This window comes from Dasypus novemcinctus, chromosome 4, assembly GCF_030445035.2.
Source record: "Dasypus novemcinctus isolate mDasNov1 chromosome 4, mDasNov1.1.hap2, whole genome shotgun sequence".
Classification (NCBI taxonomy): domain Eukaryota; kingdom Metazoa; phylum Chordata; class Mammalia; order Cingulata; family Dasypodidae; genus Dasypus; species Dasypus novemcinctus.
The window spans coordinates 164,412,452-164,431,257 of record NC_080676.1 but is presented as its reverse complement, the minus strand read 5'-3'; the positions used below and the strand labels follow the sequence as shown (position 1 = coordinate 164,431,257).

Genomic DNA, 18,806 nt, shown 5'->3' with positions numbered 1-18,806 from the left:
GCTGGGGTGGGCAGAACCTGTTCTCAGAACTGCCAGTGGCTGCTGTTGACAACGGTGACACTTGTCTGTCCGTAGTCTGTCCTCGTGGCTGGAATAACAACCTGTGGCCCAAATGCAGCGTGAGGTGGTACAGGCTGGACACAGGGAAGGCTTCCCGGCTTCCTCCAGGGTTTTTCTTGCTCTTTGGGGCACCTGTGAGTGGACAGATGGCATGGATGTGGCCTCTGGCCAGGCCAGCTGGACCTAGAGTCCTCGGCGGCTTGAAGGCAAAGCCAGGGCTCCCCGGGGCCCCACTTCTATCTCAGGGCCCCACTTGTCGGCTGGCGTTGTTTGTGCATGTGGCATGGGGGGTGGGGTGAGACTGACAGGCGGAATGGCAAAGACCCGTTTCCCAAATGCCACCTCCTCCCAGCGGCTGGGACAAATAAAGCTCCCCCTGGAAATCCCCCAAGGAAGGCTGCCCAGACGGGGGGAGGCAGAACCACCCGCCTGCAGGTGAACTGGACGGATGGAGGCAGGGCGGGGAGCTCGCTGCCCGTGAAGTCCTGTGGGCACCTGGCAGCGTGGGGGTGTCTGTGCCATCCCATCTAAGACCGGAGGGATGGGGAGGTGGGGTGGGAGGGGGCGGGGAGGCAGTGGAGAAGGGGGGGGCTGGGCTTTTCCCCATCACTTCCCACAGTGATCGAATTGTGTTCTATGTCTAGGTTTTTTCTCTCTAAGTAGACTGAAGTCTTGAGAGCAGAGACCATGCCTTTTTAAAAATGGTGGGTGGTCCCCACCCCCCACCATTTCTAGCTTTTGGGGAATCAAATTTATAGTGGGCGTCTCTCCTACACAAAAGAACAGGAATAGTTAGTAAAAGAAAGCTGGCCATCTGAGGCTTCCTGCCAACGGTGTCACTGGCCACCTCACCCCAGAAGCCGTCGTGGTTGTCTTAGCTTGCCAAAGGCCGCCAATGCAAAAATACCAGGGGTGGGTTGGGTTTTATAAAGGGAATTTATTTTGGGGTAAAAGTTTACAGTTCTGAGGCCATTTAATGTCCAAATCAAGGCACCACCAGAGATGCTTTCTCCTCAAAGCCAGCTACTGGCGATCCTGGGGCCCTGCCACGTGGCAAGGCAAGATGGCGGCCAATCGCTGCCCTCCGCCTTCCCTTCCAGGCTCGCTGCCTCCCAGAGCTCAGCCGTGGGCGTTCGGGATCTCTCCCGGGCCTGGTCTCATTAAGCCTCTTTGGGCTTCTCTGTCTTTTGCAGTTGTAGGTGCACCTGCAGTCCTCTGTCTCACACGGCAGGGTGAAAACGGCAGAGCTCCCTTCTCTGTGTCTCTTTTCTTTCTCTCTCTGTGTTCTCAGTATTTGTAAGACTCCAGCAAGGGGAGAGAGACCCAATCTGAGTCACGCCTCATTGACGTAGTCCAATCACATGCAATCTAATCAAGTGATCTAATCAAGGTCCCTTACCTGAATCTGATCAAAAGGCCCCATCTGCCCTGTGTTCACAGGCACAGGTACGGGTTAGCTTAAGAAGATACTTTCCTGGGGTCTACAAGATAACCCAGGGCAGGGTCTTGTTTGGGTTGTTGACATTCCGTGCCAGCACCCTTCTCCCTCCCGGCTCCGCTTTGGGCAGACGTCTAGCGCTGTCTAGTGCCAACCATGAAGAGTTCGCTCGCTGCTAGCTCTTCTGCTGGGAACAGGCTGGCCCGTTCTAACTAAGGAAGGAGAAGGGAGATGCGGTTAAACGAAGTGGCTCAAGTGGCCTTGCCTGGCTGTCCTCTGTCACTGCCCAGATGTTGGGAGCAGTGAGGGCTGCAGCTTGTAAAATCTTTCCCCCTTCTCTACTCCTCCATGCCAACCTGAGAACTCCTCAGTCCTGCGTCTTGGCTGATGTTCTCTCCTGTTTTGCTCTATGTTTAAAACAACTCACAGGTGTTCTAGTCCATATCGAGGGGGATGGTGAGCCCTTGGTGTGGCCACTGTAGTAGTCACCTCCTGCTGCGTAACAAATTACACCAGAACTTGGTGGCTTAAACAACCACCATTCACTATTTCACAGTTTCTGCGGGAATTTGGGAGCAGCTTAGCTGGGCGATTCTCTTTAGAGTCTCTTATGAGATTGAAGTCAAAATGTCAGCCAGGGCTGAGTCAACTGAAGGCTGAGGCTCTGCTCCCAAGATGACCCCTGCATGGCTTTTCCTCACACGTGGACCTCCCTGAAGGCCTGCTCCAGTGTCCTCATGACATGGCAGCTCAGCGCCCCAAGAGGGGTGTCCTCTTGGCCCAGTGGTTAGGGCATCCGTCTACCACACGGGAGGTCCGCGGTTCAAACCCCGGGCCTCCTTGACCCGTATGGAGCTGGCCCATGTGCAGTGCTGATGCGCGCAAGGAGTGCCCTGCCACGCAGGGGTGTCCCCCACGTAGGGGAGCCCCACGCACAAGGAGTGCACCCCATAAGGAGAGCCGCCCAGCACAAAAGAAAGTGCAGCCTGCCCAGGAATGGCGCTGCACACACGGAGAGCTGACACAAGATGATGCAACAAAAAGAAACACAGATTCCCGTGCTGCTGACAACAACAGAAGCGGACAAAGGAGACACAGCAAATAGACACAGAGAACAGACAACCGGGGTGGGGGAAGGGGAGAGAAATAAATAAATAAATAAATTAATTAATTAATTAAAAAAAGAGAGGGACGTCCCCATGACCAGCTCCAGGAATCAAACACTGTCATTTCTGACTTGCCAGAGTACCCTCCAAGGTGGAAGGAGATGCCTCAGGGGAACCAGGGCCCAGAGCCAGGGGTTGCTGGGGACCATCCTGGGCGGCCGCCACGGGTTGGCACCTGAGCTTACTCGGCTGCACAAAGGAGCTCGTGGTCTCTGCTGTGCCTCTTTCAGGGGTAGCAGTTTGATATTGTTTATGAATTCCAAGAATAGATACTGGATTGTGTTTGTAAACGGGTCTCTTCTTCCGGGTGCATTAGATTGTATTAGACTCAGAGGTTTCACTTCTACTTTACTAAATCAAGATCAGGGCTTTTATTTGACCATGTCGTTAGGGCAACTCGGTTTGAGTCCCTGCCCACAGCTAGCCGTCCCCTGTGGGCTATATAAATGGATGCTCAATCAAGGACACACGAAAATAGATACACAGAGAAGATAAACAGAGGATCCCGAGGCCCGGGAAGAGAGATGAGCCTGATAGTCTACAGCTGACCTTGTAGAGAGACCAGAGCAGCTGAGGCCAGAAAGAAATGAGCCCTGGGAAGAGAGACGAGCCTTATGCCAGCCAACCGCTGAGATCAGAAGAAGCCAGGACCATGGAGCCTTAACAAAGATGGAAGGCTGGACCCTGGCAGATACAAATGACTTTGAATGAGAAGGTACCTCTTATCGTACCTTGATTTGGACTCTTTAGGGCCTTGTGACTGTAAATTTCTACCCCGAGTAAATACCCTTTATAAAAGCCAACAGATTTCTGGTGCTTTGTATCAGCACCCTTTTGCTGTTGAATATAATGGGGATGTGAAGAAGATAAATGGGAAGATAGACAGGATGGGTTTTGAGCAAACAGTGTCATTTCCATGAGCTGGCAGTGCTGGGTGCCCTCACATTCTCCTGCCAGCTTACCCAGCTGTTAGGTGCCAAAACAAAGCTGAGCTTCCTTTCCTGCCTGTCCCCTGTGGCTGATAGATCTGCCTAGAGCCTCCCTTGTGAAAATACCTCCCAGCACAACGGGGGTTGGAAGACAGAAGCAGGGGCCTGGGGGAGGGGAGCAGGAAAAATAGCCCCTCAGTGGTGCCTGGGTATGGGTCACCTTACCATGGTGTAAGGGAAGGAGGGGCCATGGGAACCATCCTGTCCTCCAGAACCATTTATTTCCCATTCTTTGTCTTTGTAGATGAAGAGACAGAAGGTCAGAAAGGAGATTTGCACACAGTTGGACATCAGCCAAGTCTCAACTCTGCCAACACTCATTCTCACACACTTTGCACCTCCCCATGTGTCTGTCTGAAGGGAAGTCTACCCCTCTCACCTTCCAGTTTTTCCTCTGTGGGGGACCTCATCTCCTGGCTGCTGGGATTTGCTAACTTCAATTTTCCCCTTTCTATATTTAAAGATCTCCTGATCTGTCTGGCCATGAGCCTACAGAATAGATTCTGCCAAAGGTTTTGGTAGTTTTGAGATGAACATGCCCCAGAAAATCCCAGAAAATCATGTTCTTAAAGCGAATCCACTTTTGTGGGTATGAACCTCTTTGTAAGTTGGGTCGTTGGATGAGGCCACTTCAGTTAAGGCGTCACCCAGGTGGGTCTTAGCCCTCTACTGGAGTCCTTTATAAGAGAAGGAAATTGAGACAAAGAGGGAGAAAGCCATGGAAGCAAGACTCTGAGAGCAGCGAAACCTGGAAGAGAAGGGAGGGAGAGTAGCAGACACCGCCATGTGCCTGCCACGTGACAGAGGAGTCCAGGATCCCCTGCAGCTGGTGTTTGGGGAGAAAGTATCACTTAATGATGCTTTGACTTGGATATTTCTCGCAGTCTTTAAACTATAAGCTAATACATTCCCATTGTTAAGCCAACCCATTTCATAGTATCTGTTTTAGCAGCTGTTTTAGTCTGCTAACACAGGATGTTCTGGGGTCCATCCAACTTCAAACCATCCCAGCAGCCTAGGAAACAAAAATAGGCACATAAGACCGAAAAAACCGAGCAGACCACTCCATAAAGCAAAATAGTAACAGTTTTTTAGGGAACTTACAGACCGAGAAGCTGGCCCTGGGCGGCTGCAGGTGGTTCAGAGGAGCCCATCGGGTTAGAGGGGGCTAGGTAGGGTAAGATCAAGGAGGGCACAGAGCCAAGTCGGGATTCGCAAGATCGTAAACATGTCTCTGAAGCTTCTGATATGCAGCAGGAGCGGTTCCAGTACCGAGAGCTATCGGGCTTAGGAATGTGCATGTGTGCTCTAAGATGCACTTACAGTGTGTGGGGAGCTTATCTAGGAATCTGTGGCTTCTCTGATTCACAACCCACTCCTCAAAAGCCCCTCTTACATCCTGCACAGCCCTCTTCTGTGAATACCCCCAGCGGTATTTGAGGGGCTCATGCAGACAGAGCCCACAGCAATACTAGAAGGCGCATGTAATAATGCTAAGCTCATGCAAGAGCAGCTCCCCCAGCCCCACCTGCTGCGCTGGCAGGCCGCCCTGGCCGAGGGGGTCCCTCCCTGGGGGAGGTCCCACGCCCAGCAGCATTCCCCTGCCGCTGAGCTGCAGCCCCTTCAGCTGCCGTTTCAGAGCTCATTTCCTTCTGCTGTAAAGATTAGGAACCTCAGCCGCAGGCGAGCGCACACGACATTTGGGAGGAACCACCATGGGAGGTCCTGACCGTTCGGTAAGAGGCAAGTTCCCGGCCCGTCTGCTGACAGGGAGTTCCCCACGTTGGCTTCCTCCCAGAGGCTGCCCCTAACCGTAGCCCCCATGCCGTCGGCAGGCTGTTTCGTCCACTGTAAGCTACTCGGCCGTTACTGGAAACTGGAACCCAACCTAAACACTTTTTGTTTAAAATTTAAGTAAAGCTGCCTAGACCTCGTCCCCCTTCAAGGAGGAAGAAGCCCCCTTTGGAGTGGTGTCCTGGGGGCTACAGCTCCTGAGGGTCTCTTCTGTCTTCCGGTTTCTGCTTCCATCGAAGCTTCAGCCTCGGCTCTGCCTTCAGTCTCCAGAACTGACCATCCTGTTTTTGCACCACATCGCCCTGATGCCTTTTCCCCACTCCTGTCCCAGGACAGGGATGTGGGATCAGCAGACTTTCCACCTCTGTCCCAAGATGGGAATGTGGGATCAGCAAACTTTCCACCCATGTCCCAGGATGGGCATGTGGGATCAGCAGACTTTCCACTCCTGTCCCAGGACGGCGATGTGGGATCAGCAGATTCCTGCAGAGTCGGGTCTGTGGAGACAGCAGAGCCCTGCGCAGTCCAGGCGAACACCGGACTGTCAAGTGAATGCCAGCCTTTGTCTAAAGTGAATGGCAGCCATTGTCTAAAGCCCCATGGCCCAGCCTTGCTCCGACTGCAGCCCCTCCCTCTTCCTCCTAGCCTGCTTCCCTCCCAGCCACCTACCGTCACCCTCATTGCCCAGGGGTCTCGTCTCTGTGACTGAGACTAAGTCTGGTCTGGAAAGGCCAGTGTGTTTTCCTCCCCCTCCCCCCGCGAGAGTCAGCAGAGCCTGCCTCTGGGAGGCTGGCTCCTCCAGGTGCGGCGGTCAGAGCGCACCTGCCTTAGCTCACTTAATTCCCCAGGTGTGTGAGGCGGTGAAATGTAAGCAAAGAGCAGGGGCTGAATTTAGACCCCTCCCACCCAGTGTTCAGAGGCAGAGCTCAGACTCCCTGCCTGCCAGGGGAGAGCGTGGCCCCCCGCCTATCCCCCCTCTTCCCTCTAAGTCAGCAGTTTCCTAGTGGGATCACTGCACGGGCACCCAGAGAAAGGCAGCTTGCAGCCCCTTCCTGCTGCCCGGTGGAAGTTACCAAGGAGCTAATTGCCGCGAAGCTCTCAAGGCTCATCAACTCCTCAAGGGTATTTGCCAGGAAGAAGCTTCCCGCCCAGGAATTTCGAGGACTCAGTCAGAGCAGAGCCAGGTCAAGCCTTCCTTCCCTTCCCTGAGATTTTTCGATTTTCTCTTTTCGAGGTGCTTTCAATTTTTTCTTTGGAGATTGGGAGTCACCGCTGAAAATGTCTTCCTTCCATTTCGCATTTTAACAATGAACAACTCCTTAGCAGAGAGGAAAGCATCCGTGGTGGAGGAAATGAAGGAAGCGTGGGGACTTCTGGTGGCTTCTCCCCCAGCTGCCCCCAGCGCTGGGTGGGGAGGGCAGGCTGCCCGCTGTGCCCGCGCCCGGCCGGTCTTGGCTGCAGGCAGCGTGAGTGCAGCCCATTGCCCGGAGCGCGCCTGGCGAGCACCTTCTAAGCCCCTGCTAGCTGCAGGGCAAGTGGAAACCCCGGGAAGGACAGGCGAGCTGAGCTGCCGTGGGGGCCGAGCAGGGCCAGGAAATGCACGTCCTGGTCGCGCCTGTTTCCGAAGACCTTAGCCCCTGACACGGATCTTCAGGCGCTTGTCCTGGCCGCCCCCTCCCCGTAAGAGCGTCCCCCCCATGGCTGCTCCCGCTTCCCCGTGTGCCGAGAGGTCCTGCCAAGCACGCGCACCTCCCAGATGTGCACAGAACCCATCCCCGTGTCTGCAGAACGGTGCTCCTGGCCGCAGGGATTTCTTGCTTGTGTTTCATTTCATTTCCAGCGGATGCAAAGACACACTTCAAATGCGTGGTGACTGCTCCATCCTCCACCGCTGAGCCTGGCGACCCCCTGCAGCCCAGCTCTGCTCCCAGGAGGGCCCTGGGGGTCCAGAAGCCCAGGCCTCCCCCACGGGCCCGCTCCTGGGGGGGTGGGGTTTGCTTGAACTCACTCCCTTGCCTCCAGGGCAATCGCTGAAGGCCAGTTCTCTGAAGAGCCAATTTGCCAGATGACCAATTCCCAGAATTTGTTTCCTCGAACTAATTCGTTTTAGCTGAAGAGTTTTCAATTTGTTTTCATATCAGCACACACGGGCAGTTCATTAGTCTCTGCCTCAGCACCCTGGAGATGGAGGGCAGAGTGAGGGGCGTTGAGAAGGCATGAGCAGAATGTATTTAAGCATGCAACCTTGACCGGGAAGAATTCTTGTTGGCTCGTGGTTTATTAAAATCATCTTCATAAAACAAATATTTGTGCTGAGGATAAAGTCAAGATTATATTCAGTGATGCGTTTTTCATGGCTCTGTTTTTCATTCTTCCACCATTTCAGCCTGAATGTGTGCAAGAGGCTGCTTTCCTTTCGCAGACTCTCCTTTTTGGGGAGCAGCGATAAACAAATCACATTTTCCAGGCTCCTTGAGGGTCGGCAGAACTGCAAAGCTGTAAGCAGATGCCTTTGAGTGGCACTTCATAAGAAAGCCCCAGAAGGGACTTGGCTCAACTGGGGGGCATGCTCTTTGCCTTTCTGCTTTCCTTCTTCTTCCCTTCTGGACCATGGTGACAGTGGCTGGTGCTGTAGCAGCCACGTTGGGACTGTGAGGTGACCTTGTGGCTGAATGCCATGCTCTTAGTGATGCAGAAACCTAACAGGCCTTGGAATTCTAACAAAGATGACTTACTAGACGTGGACTGTCTATGTCCAGACTTTTTTTAATATATAAGAAGAAATAAGTCTCTAACACATTTAAATTACTCCTATTTTGATTTTTTTGTATCTAGCAGCTAAAAATAATATCTAATACACAATTTCGTGTTTTTTCCCCCAAACCTGGAAAGTGCGCTTGTCTTTGAAAAGTCTCTTCCATGCTCTCTATTCTCTCCTTTTTATGAAATAGATGTTAGAGCTTCTCATTTTAGCCTCCTTATCTCAACTTTTCTTTCATATTTTCCAAACTATATCTCTCTGTGCTATAGACCTAGTTTCCACTTCATTAATTCATTTCCAAAGTAAGAATCTGGCCGAGTGTCTAAACCTTATATTAACATTTTTTATTTCAAGGAGTCATGATGAATACATCTAAAAATTTTTTTGGCGTGTTTTCAATTCTGCTTCTGTTTTTTTTAAAAAAAAACGAGATCCTGTTTTATGGTTGATGGATGCTATTCTTTATATGTGGTCTATTAATAAAAGAAACCCATGTTAAAAATAAAGACACGGGTAGATTAAAAGTAAAAGGCTGAAAAAAGATACAGCATGCAGACAGGAATTTTTTTTTAAAAGCTGAGGGTCAGTGTCAAGGTCAGCCCGAGCGGGTCTCAGTACAGGCCCTGCCGTCAGGAATTAGGAGGGGCTGTTGTAGAGGTGAGGGGTCGAGCCCTGCGGAAGCCCTCACCATCCTAGGGCTGTGTACCTACCAACAGCTCTTCACACGCAGGAAGGAAAACGGCAGGAACTGGAAGAGGGGACGGCCACAGCCACCACTGGAGCTGGGGGCCCGGCGCCGAGGCCGGGTGCTGGCTGGGGGATGGCGCCCGCCCCTGGCTGGGGGCCCCAGGCCGTGACAGAGCCCCGCTGGGCGGGGTTCGCATGGCTGCGGCTTCCCCTGGGCACTGGGACGTCAACGCCAGCGGCAGCCACTTGTCCTGGGGGTGGGGGAGCCTGGGCGCTCGGCCTGTGTCCCACCCGCCGCCGGCTTTCGCCGCCTGGCCTGTCAGCTCCACGCAGGGCCTTGTCTGCGCCCACCGGGCTCCTTCCTCGCCCTCTGGGCAGCCTGATCGCCTCCACAGAGGCTGCTGTGGACGGCACGTCGCGCCCCCACGCCCCTGCCTCAGCCTTCCCTTTCCTTGGCAGCAATGGATCCCTGCCCTGGACTGGGGAGAGTTCCCTAGCCCTCCTTCGAGGCAGGTGCGGTCAGTGGGGCAGGTGAGTCAGTCATGGGGCAGGTGCAGTCAGTGGGGCAGGTGCAGTCAGTCAGTGGGGGCAGATGAGTCAGTCATGGGGCAGGTGCAGTCAGTGGGGCAGGTGCAGTCAGTGGGGGCAGGTGAGTCAGTCATGGGGCAGGTGCAGTCAGTGGGGCAGGTGCAGTCAGTGGGGGCAGGTGAGTCAGTGGAGGCGGTGCAGTCAGTGGGGCAGGTGCAGTCAGTGGGGCAGGTGAGTCAGTGGAGGCAGGTGCAGTCAGTGGTGCAGGTGCAGTCAGTGGGGGCAGGTGCAGTCAGTGGAGGCAGGTGAGTCAGTGGGGCAGGTGCAGTCAGTGGAGGCAGGTGCAGTCAGTGGGGCAGGTGCAGTCAGTGGAGGCAGGTGAGTCAGTGGGGGCAGGTGCAGTCAGTGGGGCAGGTGCAGTGGGGCAGGTGCAATCAGTGGGGGCAGGTGCAGTCAGTGGGGGCAGGTGCAGTCAGTGGAGGCAGGTGCAGTCAGTGGGGCAGGTGCAGTCAGTGGGGCAGGTGCAGTCAGTGGGGCAGGTGCAGTGGGGGCAGGTGAGTCAGTGGGGGCAGGTGCAGTCAGTGGGGGCAGGTGCAGTCAGTGGGGGCAGGTGAGTCAGTGGGGGCAGGTGCAGTCAGTGGGGGCAGGTGCAGTCAGTGCAGGCAGGTGCAGTCAGTGGGGCAGGTGCAGTCAGTGGGGGCAGGTGCAGTCAGTGGGGCAGGTGCAGTCAGTGGGGCAGGTGCAGTCAGTCAGTGGGGCAGGTGCAGTCAGTGGGGCAGGTGCAGTCAGTGGGGGCAGGTGCAGTCAGTGGGGCAGGTGAGTCAGTGGGGGCAGGTGCAGTCAGTCAGTGGGGCAGGTGCAGTCAGTGGGGCAGGTGCAGTCAGTGGGGGCAGGTGAGTCAGTGGGGGCAGGTGCAGTCAGCCAGGGGGCAGGTGCAGTCAGTCAGTGGGGCAGGTGCAGTCAGTGGGGCAGGTGCAGTCAGTGGGGGCAGGTGCAGTCAGTCAGGGGGGCAGGTGCAGTCAGTCAGTGGGGCAGGTGCAGTCAGTGGGGCAGGTGAGTCAGTGGGGGCAGGTGAGTCAGTCATGGGGCAGGTGCAGTCAGTGGGGCAGGTGCAGTCAGTGGGGGCAGGTGAGTCAGTCATGGGGCAGGTGCAGTCAGTGGGGGCAGGTGAGTCAGTGGAGGCGGTGCAGTCAGTGGGGCAGGTGAGTCAGTGGGGGCAGGTGCAGTCAGTGGAGGCAGGTGAGTCAGTGGGGCAGGTGCAGTCAGTGGAGGCAGGTGCAGTCAGTGGGGGCAGGTGCAGTCAGTGGAGGCAGGTGCAGTCAGTGGGGCAGGTGCAGTGGGGCAGGTGCAATCAGTGGGGGCAGGTGCAGTCAGTGGAGGCAGGTGCAGTCAGTGGGGCAGGTGCAGTCAGTGGGGGCAGGTGAGTCAGTGGGGCAGGTGCAGTCAGTGGGGGCAGGTGCAGTCAGTGGGGGCAGGTGCAGTCAGTGGGGGCAGGTGCAGTCAGTGGGGCAGGTGAGTCAGTGGAGCTCTGCTTATGCCCTGGGCCCAAGAGGTTTCCATGCGGCTCCTCCACGTGGTAAGAGGCCAGGAAAGCCTGCTGGCCTTGAACCTGCCACCAGCACCCCCTCCTGTGCGCCTGGGTGGCCAACATGCTCCCCACAGTCACAGCTTGCTCCCAGTCTCCCTGTCAACAGCCGGTGGGGCCCGTGGCAAAGAGCTCCCAAGAGGCTGCAGGCCCCACATCTGCGGGACCCCTGCTTTCCCCAGCTGCCACGCTAGCCCCCACTCGGCCTTCAGTAATCCCTTCCGCTTACCTGGCTTTCCTCACCCACCTGTGCGGTGGGCACCTCTTCCGTGCCTCGTCCAGGATGACACAGCCCCCGGGCTCCCCGCTCGGAAGCGCTGGAGCCTTTGGACCTGAGTTTCCTTTGTTCGCCTGTGACTCCTCTCTAACGCCTTGACGATTAGGGGGCTTTCTCGTGGTTAGTGTGGGACTGCTGCTCTTTGCATTTTCTGAACTGAACTGGAAGTCTCTGTAATGCATTTTATTACCGACAGAGCCTGGAGAACTCACTCTGAGAGCCCTTTCTCAGAGGGAATTCCTTCCAGAGGAGTTCCGGATAAGGGCTGTGCTAAAGCCACAGCAGGAAACGGGGCACGTGAAACTGGGTAATTGGCCTGTGAGCCTGTCCCATTGGTGTCACTTCCTGCTAACACCAAAGCCATTTCACATCCTCCTCGGCTCAAAACCTTGCAGTGCTCTCCCAGCTCAGAGTACAGGCCGTGGGCTGCCCTTGTTCTGTCCTCACCTCGCACTTGGCCCCTTCTCCCCTCGGCTCTATCCACGCGGCCTCCTGGCTGCCCCTCGCACCTGCTGGCATGCTTCCGCCTCAGGACCTTTGCGCACACTCCCTGGACGGCTTTCTCCCAGATGCCCACAGGCGTTCGTCCCTCACCACCTCCAGGCACTTATTTATTTCTGCTCTATCTCAACGCTTAGCCCGCTTGACGCTGATGCGGTTTTATTTCCTCCGTTTAGCGTCTCTCTCTCTCTCAAATACTAGGCATTTCACTAATTTATGTCATAAGCTTCACAAGGGCAGATTTCTATGTTTTGTCCACTGCAGTGTCCCCCACACATAAAGCGATACCTGGGGTACTGCAGGCACTAAGGCATCGCCTGTAGAATGGCCGGCTCACCAGGAGCACTTGAAATGCAGATTCATGGGCCCTTCGACCTCTCGGCAGAGCATCTCCAGGTAGGGGCTGGGAAGGTGTGCGTTGAATAGAGTTAGTGAGATGCCCTGGCACTTGAGAACCACCGAGCTAGACTCCAAACCCTGCTTTGCTTAATTGTAGGAAACGGTCTCTGACTTGGGTGGTTATATGCTGTAGGAGTGAGCACGGGGGCTGTCCACGGTCAAGGGTAGGGTGGGGGGATGAGGGCTGCCGGGCTTGGCAGGCTGAGAGGTCTGTGCAGAGCTGCGGGCTGGCTGCCTTTTTTTTTTTAAAGGGTTTATTTTATTTATTCCCACCCCTCCCCCCCGCCCTCATTGCTGGTGCTCGCTGTCTGCTCTCTGTTCATCTTTTTAGGAGGCACCGGGAACCGAACCCAGGACCTCCCATGTGGGAGGGAGCCACCCCTGCTCCCTGCTTGCTGTGTCTCCCATTGTGGCTCTTTGTTGTCTTTTTGGCATGTCATCTTGCTGTGTCATCTCACTGCCTTGCTCGTCTTCTTCAGGAGGCACTGGGAACTGAACCTGGGACCTCCCGTGTGGTAGGCGGGAGCCCAACTAATTGAGCTGCATTCGCTTCCCTGGTTGCCTTCAGTGAGTTCTTCCTGGGGGCATTTCTTAGTGCTCATTTCAGGCAAGATGGAGAATGGGAGACAAAGTGGCCAGAGCTTGTTACCACTTTGCTGTTCTCGGTGGGTGTGTTCTGGGGCCAAAGGTGTCAAATCGAAGAGGAGAGAAAGGTCAAAGGGACGCCCCTCTGTTGGAGACACAGAAGGTTCCAGAAAGCCAGGGCTGCCCCGAGCATTCTGATCCCTGAGCCAGGAGAGTCCTGGCACCTGGCTGGGATTGCTGCGTCACCCTGAGCACCAGGCTGGCCGAGGGGCAGGCGGCCGTGCTGCCCAGGTGAAGAGGGAACAGAACATCTCCACGGCAGGGCTCATCACCCCGAGGGGCAGGCTGAACGCGCCAGAAGTTGTCGGGGGCCAGCACTCAGCAAACAGGCTTAGTGGTTGGGGGTGGGGCCCGGCCTGCCAGGGTGTCCAGGGGCAGATCATCTGCTGGTGGAAAAGGAGGAGGTGCTGGGGAGGTGGGGGACAGGGGAGGAGAGGACAGGGGAGGGGGCACAGGGGAGTGGGGAGCAGGAGTGGTGGGGGAAGGGGAGTGGGGGACAGGGGAGGTGGGGGAAGGGGAGTGGAGGATGGGAGTGGGGGAGCAGGGTAGGGGGGATGGGAGGTGGGGGACAGGGGAGATGAGGGACGGGGAGGGGGGAGCAGGGGAGGTGGGGGACAGGGGAGGTGGGGGAAAGGGAGTGGAGGACAGGAGTGGGGTACAGGGGAGTGGGGGGCAGAGGAGTGGGGGAGCAGGGTAGGGGGGATTGGAGGTGGGGGATGGGGAGGGAAAGCAGGGGAGGGGGGGAGCAGGGCAGGCGGCGGACAACTAGGTGCTGGCTGCCCCCTGCGGCCTGCAGGAAGCCAAGAGCCCGCCTGGGGAGCGCTGGCCTCGCGATGGAGGTGTGGGCAGGTGCGTGCGCGGCCCAAGAGCGCTGGTGTGTCAAGGACAGGGTGTGGGAGCATGGCCGAGGCCAGCCCGCGCCTGGCGCCCAAGCAGAGACGAACTCACCAGTGTGCGGAAAGTGGGTGACGCTCCTCTTGCAGAGCAGCGAGGAGATGAGCTCCTTTATGCTCACCCCTGTGTCCACTCCGATTGCTCTAAGATGCCGGTTTTAGCCGGGAAATTCAGCCACCAAGTATCTGATGAAAACTTTAATTTGAGAAAGAGCGATGCAAGATGAGCGCAGGGCGGTGAGGCACCCACGCATCAGAAGCGACTCAGGAGGCCCTGGGACGTGGCCGGGAGCTGGGAGCACGTGGTCAGCTCACGCAGAACGGGTGGGGACGAGTGTGACTACCAGGCAGGAGGCGTCACCCACAGGACAGACAGCGGTGATGAAAACAGCCCCCACGAGAACCAGCACGCGCTAACGACGTCCGTGGTTTTTCTAGTCAATGGACAATCGTCGATCTTACAAACACTTCTGGATAAATCCCACCGACAGCGGGATTGCCAAATGGCTGAGTGCTGCATGTAAAAATTAAGCAGCTTTATTTTATCCTGCCCCAGACTATAGTGTGTCAAATCTCCTTTTCCTGTCCCTTTTGACCTCTTGGGTAGATTCCAAAGTTACCTGTTCCCTTTGATTAATTTTCATGGTTTTGCACAATTTAAAACCTCGAGACGGATTCCATGCAGAATGCTCCCTCAGCTGGCCAGACCTCCCTGAGAGGCTTGGTGGGGAAGGGGTGCTTGACGTGGCCGCTTTTACCCGCCTCCCTCTCTCCTCACTCTTTTAGGTGCTGGCTCCTCTGGGCAGGTGGGCGAGGAGAAACCATGAGTGGGGGGAGGGGAAGCCCTGCTGAGATGGGGGTCTGTGCTCCCCCACACTGAGGGACAGCCCTCTTGACCTCTTCTCTTGCACCCCAGCAGCTCACCCGCCCTCACACCAGCTTTTCTCTCTTCTCTCCCTCCAGCTCTGTGGGTGTGGAGCAGATCCACAAGTCTGCTGCTTGGCGGGTGTCCACTGGGCACAAGATGCCACCACCCCATCTCGTAGGCAGCTCCAGCCTACGCTTTCAGAGCCTCGTGATGCGAGAGAGCAGGACCTTCAACCTCAACAAGAAGCTTTTGGAGCCCACCCCCCATGTTGAGAGAGGGCAGGACCTCCAACCTCAACACCCCCCATGCTGAGAGAGGGCAGGGGCAGCCTCTTCTATGGGTCAGAGAGGTGGCAGGGGTGGGTGGTGGGTCAGTAGTGGGTCAAGACTTTTACCACCCCCAGCAGTAACAAGGCCACCCCTTTCCACCATGGGTGCCAATGGGCCCCCTGGGAAGCAGTTATGGGGGTACCTGCTGTGCCCAGCCAGGGAGGACTCAGCAGAGCCAAGTGGGGAGCTGGGACTTCTGCCCCCACCCAGCAGTAATGAGGTGGTAGCCCCCTTTCCCCACCAAGTGATGTCAGAGAAAGCCACCCAAAACAGAAGGCTTAAATAAGACCCAGAGTCTCCTACCAGCACACCCAAAATGCCCAGGCTCCACTAGAAAATTGCTCATCATATCAAGGAAGAAGACCTCAAATTAAATGGGATACAGTTAGTAGACACCAGCACCCAGATAGCAGAGGTGTTAGAAGTAGCTGACAAAATTGTAAAGCAGCCACCATAAAACGCTTCATTGAAGAATTACAAAGACACTTGGAATGAATGAAAAAATAGAGATTCTCAGCAAAGAAATGAAAAATATAAAAATGAATCAAATGAAAATTTTAGAACTGAAAAACACAAAACTGAAACAAAACAGGCAATGGATGGAGTCACAGAAGAGTGGAGGAGAGAGGGGGAAGAAATTGATGAAGTTTGATGCTAGAAAAATAGAAATTATGCAATCTGAAAAAGAGAGAAAATAGCCTTTGAGAAGTGAAGATCCTCTGGGAACTGTGAGAGTCTAACAAAAGCTCTGATATTCATGACATTGAGGTATGGAAGAGAAGAGAGAGAGCCCAGGGCTGAAAATGTACTCTGAGAAATAATGGCAGAAAATTTCTCAAATTTGGCAAAAGACAGAAACCTACAGATTCAAGAAGCTGAGTGAAATCAAAACAGTATGAACTTAAAGCAATCCACATGAAGACACATCATAGTCAAACTTCTAAAAACTAAAGATGAAAAAAATCTTGAAAGTGGCAAGAGAGATATGACATGTTACCTATGGAGAAAAATAGCTCAGTGACAGTATGGATTTCTCTTTGGAAACTACAGAAGTCAGAAGGAACAGGTACAACATTTTTCAGGCACTGAGAGAGAGAAAAAAATAAGCAAGTCGAACCAGAATCCAATGGCCAGCAAAAATAACTTTAGGAATGAAAGGAAAATAATCTCAGATGAAAGAAAACTAAGAAATTGTCACCACCAGACCTACCCCAAAAGAATATCTAAAGGAATTGATCTAAAAATAAATGAAATGGGGAAGTGGACTTGGCCCAGTGGTTAGGGCGTCCGTCTACCACATGGGAGGTCCGCGGTTCAAACCCCGGGCCTCCTTGACCCGTGTGGAGCTGGCCCGTGCGCAGTGCTGATGCGCGCAAGGAGTGCCCTGCCACGCAGGGGTGTCCCCCGCGTAGGGGAGCCCCACGCGCAAGGAGTGCGCCCCGTAAGGAGAGCCGCCCAGCGTGAAAGAAAGTGCAGCCTGCCCAGGAATGGTGCCACACACACGGAGAGCTGACACAACAAGATGACGCAACAGAAAGAAACACAGATTTCCACGCAGCTGACAACAACAGAAGCGGACAAAAGAAGATGCAGCAAATAGACACAGAGAACAGACAACCGGGGTGGGGGAAAGGGGAGATAAATAAATAAATAAATGAATCTTAAAAAGATAAAATAAAAATAAATGAAATGATAAAAGAAGAAATGGAATGCCAGGAAGGAAGAAAGAACACAGTAAACAAAATTTTGGGTAAAATAGATTTTCCTTTTCCTCTTGGGTTTTCTAAACTATTTGTGAAGGTGGAAGCAACAATTATAACACTGCCTGATAGAGATCTAAATGTATATAGAATAAATATTTAAAACAATTCTATTATAAATATGGGAGGGTAAAGAAACATAAAGGGAAGTCAAGTTTCTACATTTCCCTGAAACTGGTAGAATGACACACACTAGTAGAGCATGATAAATTATAAACATATAATGTAAAATCTGGAAAAACCACTGAAAAAAACTATAGTAAGAAGTAAACTCAAAACTACTATAGATAAATCAGAACAGAATTTAATAATGTCTAAATAATCTTTAGGAAACCAAAAAAGAAATACAGAGAAATGAAAAAAAAGAGAACAAACAGCAAACCAAAAGATAAAGTGGCAGATTTAAGCTCTGGCATATGAATAATTGCCTTAAGTGCCAATGATTTAAATAAATGATAAGACAGAGATTGGCAGAGTGAATTAAAAAACGACTCAACTATATGCTGTCTCAAGAAACTCATATGAGATATAATGATAGAGGTAGGTTGAAAGCAAAAGGTTGGAAAGAAGATATATCATGCAAGCAATAATCAAAAGAAAGCAAGAGTGGCTATATTAATATCAGACAGAGCAGCCATCCAGAGAAAAGAAATTTACCAGCAACAGGGCCATCATATAATGATAAAAGGTCAATTTACCAAGAAAATATAGCTCATGCACCAAAAAATAGAGCTACAAAATATGGGAACAAAAACTGATAGTTTTGAAAGGAGAAATATACAAAAATACAATTGTAGTTGAAGATGCCAACACCTCTCTTTCAACAACTGGTAGGACAGTTAAATAGAAAATAAACAAGAATATAGATGAACTCAACAATGCTATCAGCCAACACGAGCTAATCAATGTTCACAAAACTCCACAAACAATGCACAGTGCATTCTTTTCAAGTGCATTGAACATATACCAGGAAGGAGCACATAATGAACCATAAAAAAGACAACAAATTAGGAAGACAGGAAATCGTATGGAATGGTGACCCAGCAACTGTACTCTTGCAATTTATCCCAGATAAATGAAAAGCCAGGTTTACCCAAAGCCTGTGCACTAATACAGCAATTCTTTTCCTAATGGTAAATTGGAAGCAATCCAGAAATCCTTCAGTGGTTGAATGGATAAACAAACGTGGTGCATCCTCAGAATACTATGCAGCCAGAAGAAGGAGTGGACTACTGAAACACACAACAGCTTGGCTGAGTCTCTGGAGAATAAGGCCAAGGGAGAAAAGCAATCCCATTTACATAATTCATTGATACGACATTCTTGAAATGACACAGTTCTAGAAATTGGTGGCTGCCAGGGCTTAGTTCAGGAGGGGCGGGGGTGGGAGGGTGGCACCCGCCTGTAACAGGGCAGCACGAGGGGCCCTCGTGGGGTGGAACGTTCAGCATCCTGCATGGAAGAGTCACCCTCCAGCCGTGATGTCTTACTACAACTTCTGCAAGGTTTTGTCCCTGTAGAACCTGGGTTGGGGTGCTCAGGGTCTCTTTTGTTATTTCTTACAACTGCTTGTGAATTTGCAATTATCTCAAAGTAAAAGCTTTAATTTTAAAAGTGATCATTTTCTTGGTTATTACATGATTTACATTAAAGAGAAGTTCGTTTCTTGGACTTTCCTGGGTTTCCCAGACATCACCTTGCTGAGAAAACTCCCAGGGGGCAGCTCGCTGTGGAGTCCCTTGTCTTTTCTGTCCAGGGCTGATCTGGTCTAGCACTCTGCAGTCCAGGCAGGGGTCAGAGTCTGGAAACAGTCTGGCAAGGAACACCGCAGAGAACACATTTCTCACATCTGAGTCCAACTCTTCTAACACTTTTACTGAACCTGTGGTTGATGCTAGGTTTGGTGTATGCTCAGGAGACTTGAATCTCTGGACCGTCCATGTGCCAGCTGGGCCCTGAGCCTCAGCAGAGTTGCAACTCCTATCCTCTGTTCATTGGACTTACCCAGGTCAGCTAACAGGGAGGTGAGGATGGTCAACCACCACACCAGGGAACCGAGAGAGTCTACAACAGCAAGTAGGAGAATCCCATCCATCAACCATGTGGGATCTAAGCCCCCTCTTGAT

General features: G+C 53.2%; 1 protein-coding gene across 1 annotated transcript in view; it reads left to right on the top strand.

Moving 5' to 3' along the window:
* The window catches only part of WDR4 (WDR4 tRNA N7-guanosine methyltransferase non-catalytic subunit), a 98,914-nt gene extending 80,652 nt beyond the window's left edge, over positions 1-18,262 (top strand). The window contains exon 11 of the mRNA XM_058296292.1: positions 14,687-18,262. Within this exon, the coding sequence (XP_058152275.1) occupies positions 14,687-14,769 (83 nt within the window). The 3' untranslated portion in view covers positions 14,770-18,262. The remainder of the gene's footprint in view (positions 1-14,686) is intronic.
* The last annotated feature ends 544 nt before the right edge of the window (positions 18,263-18,806 follow it).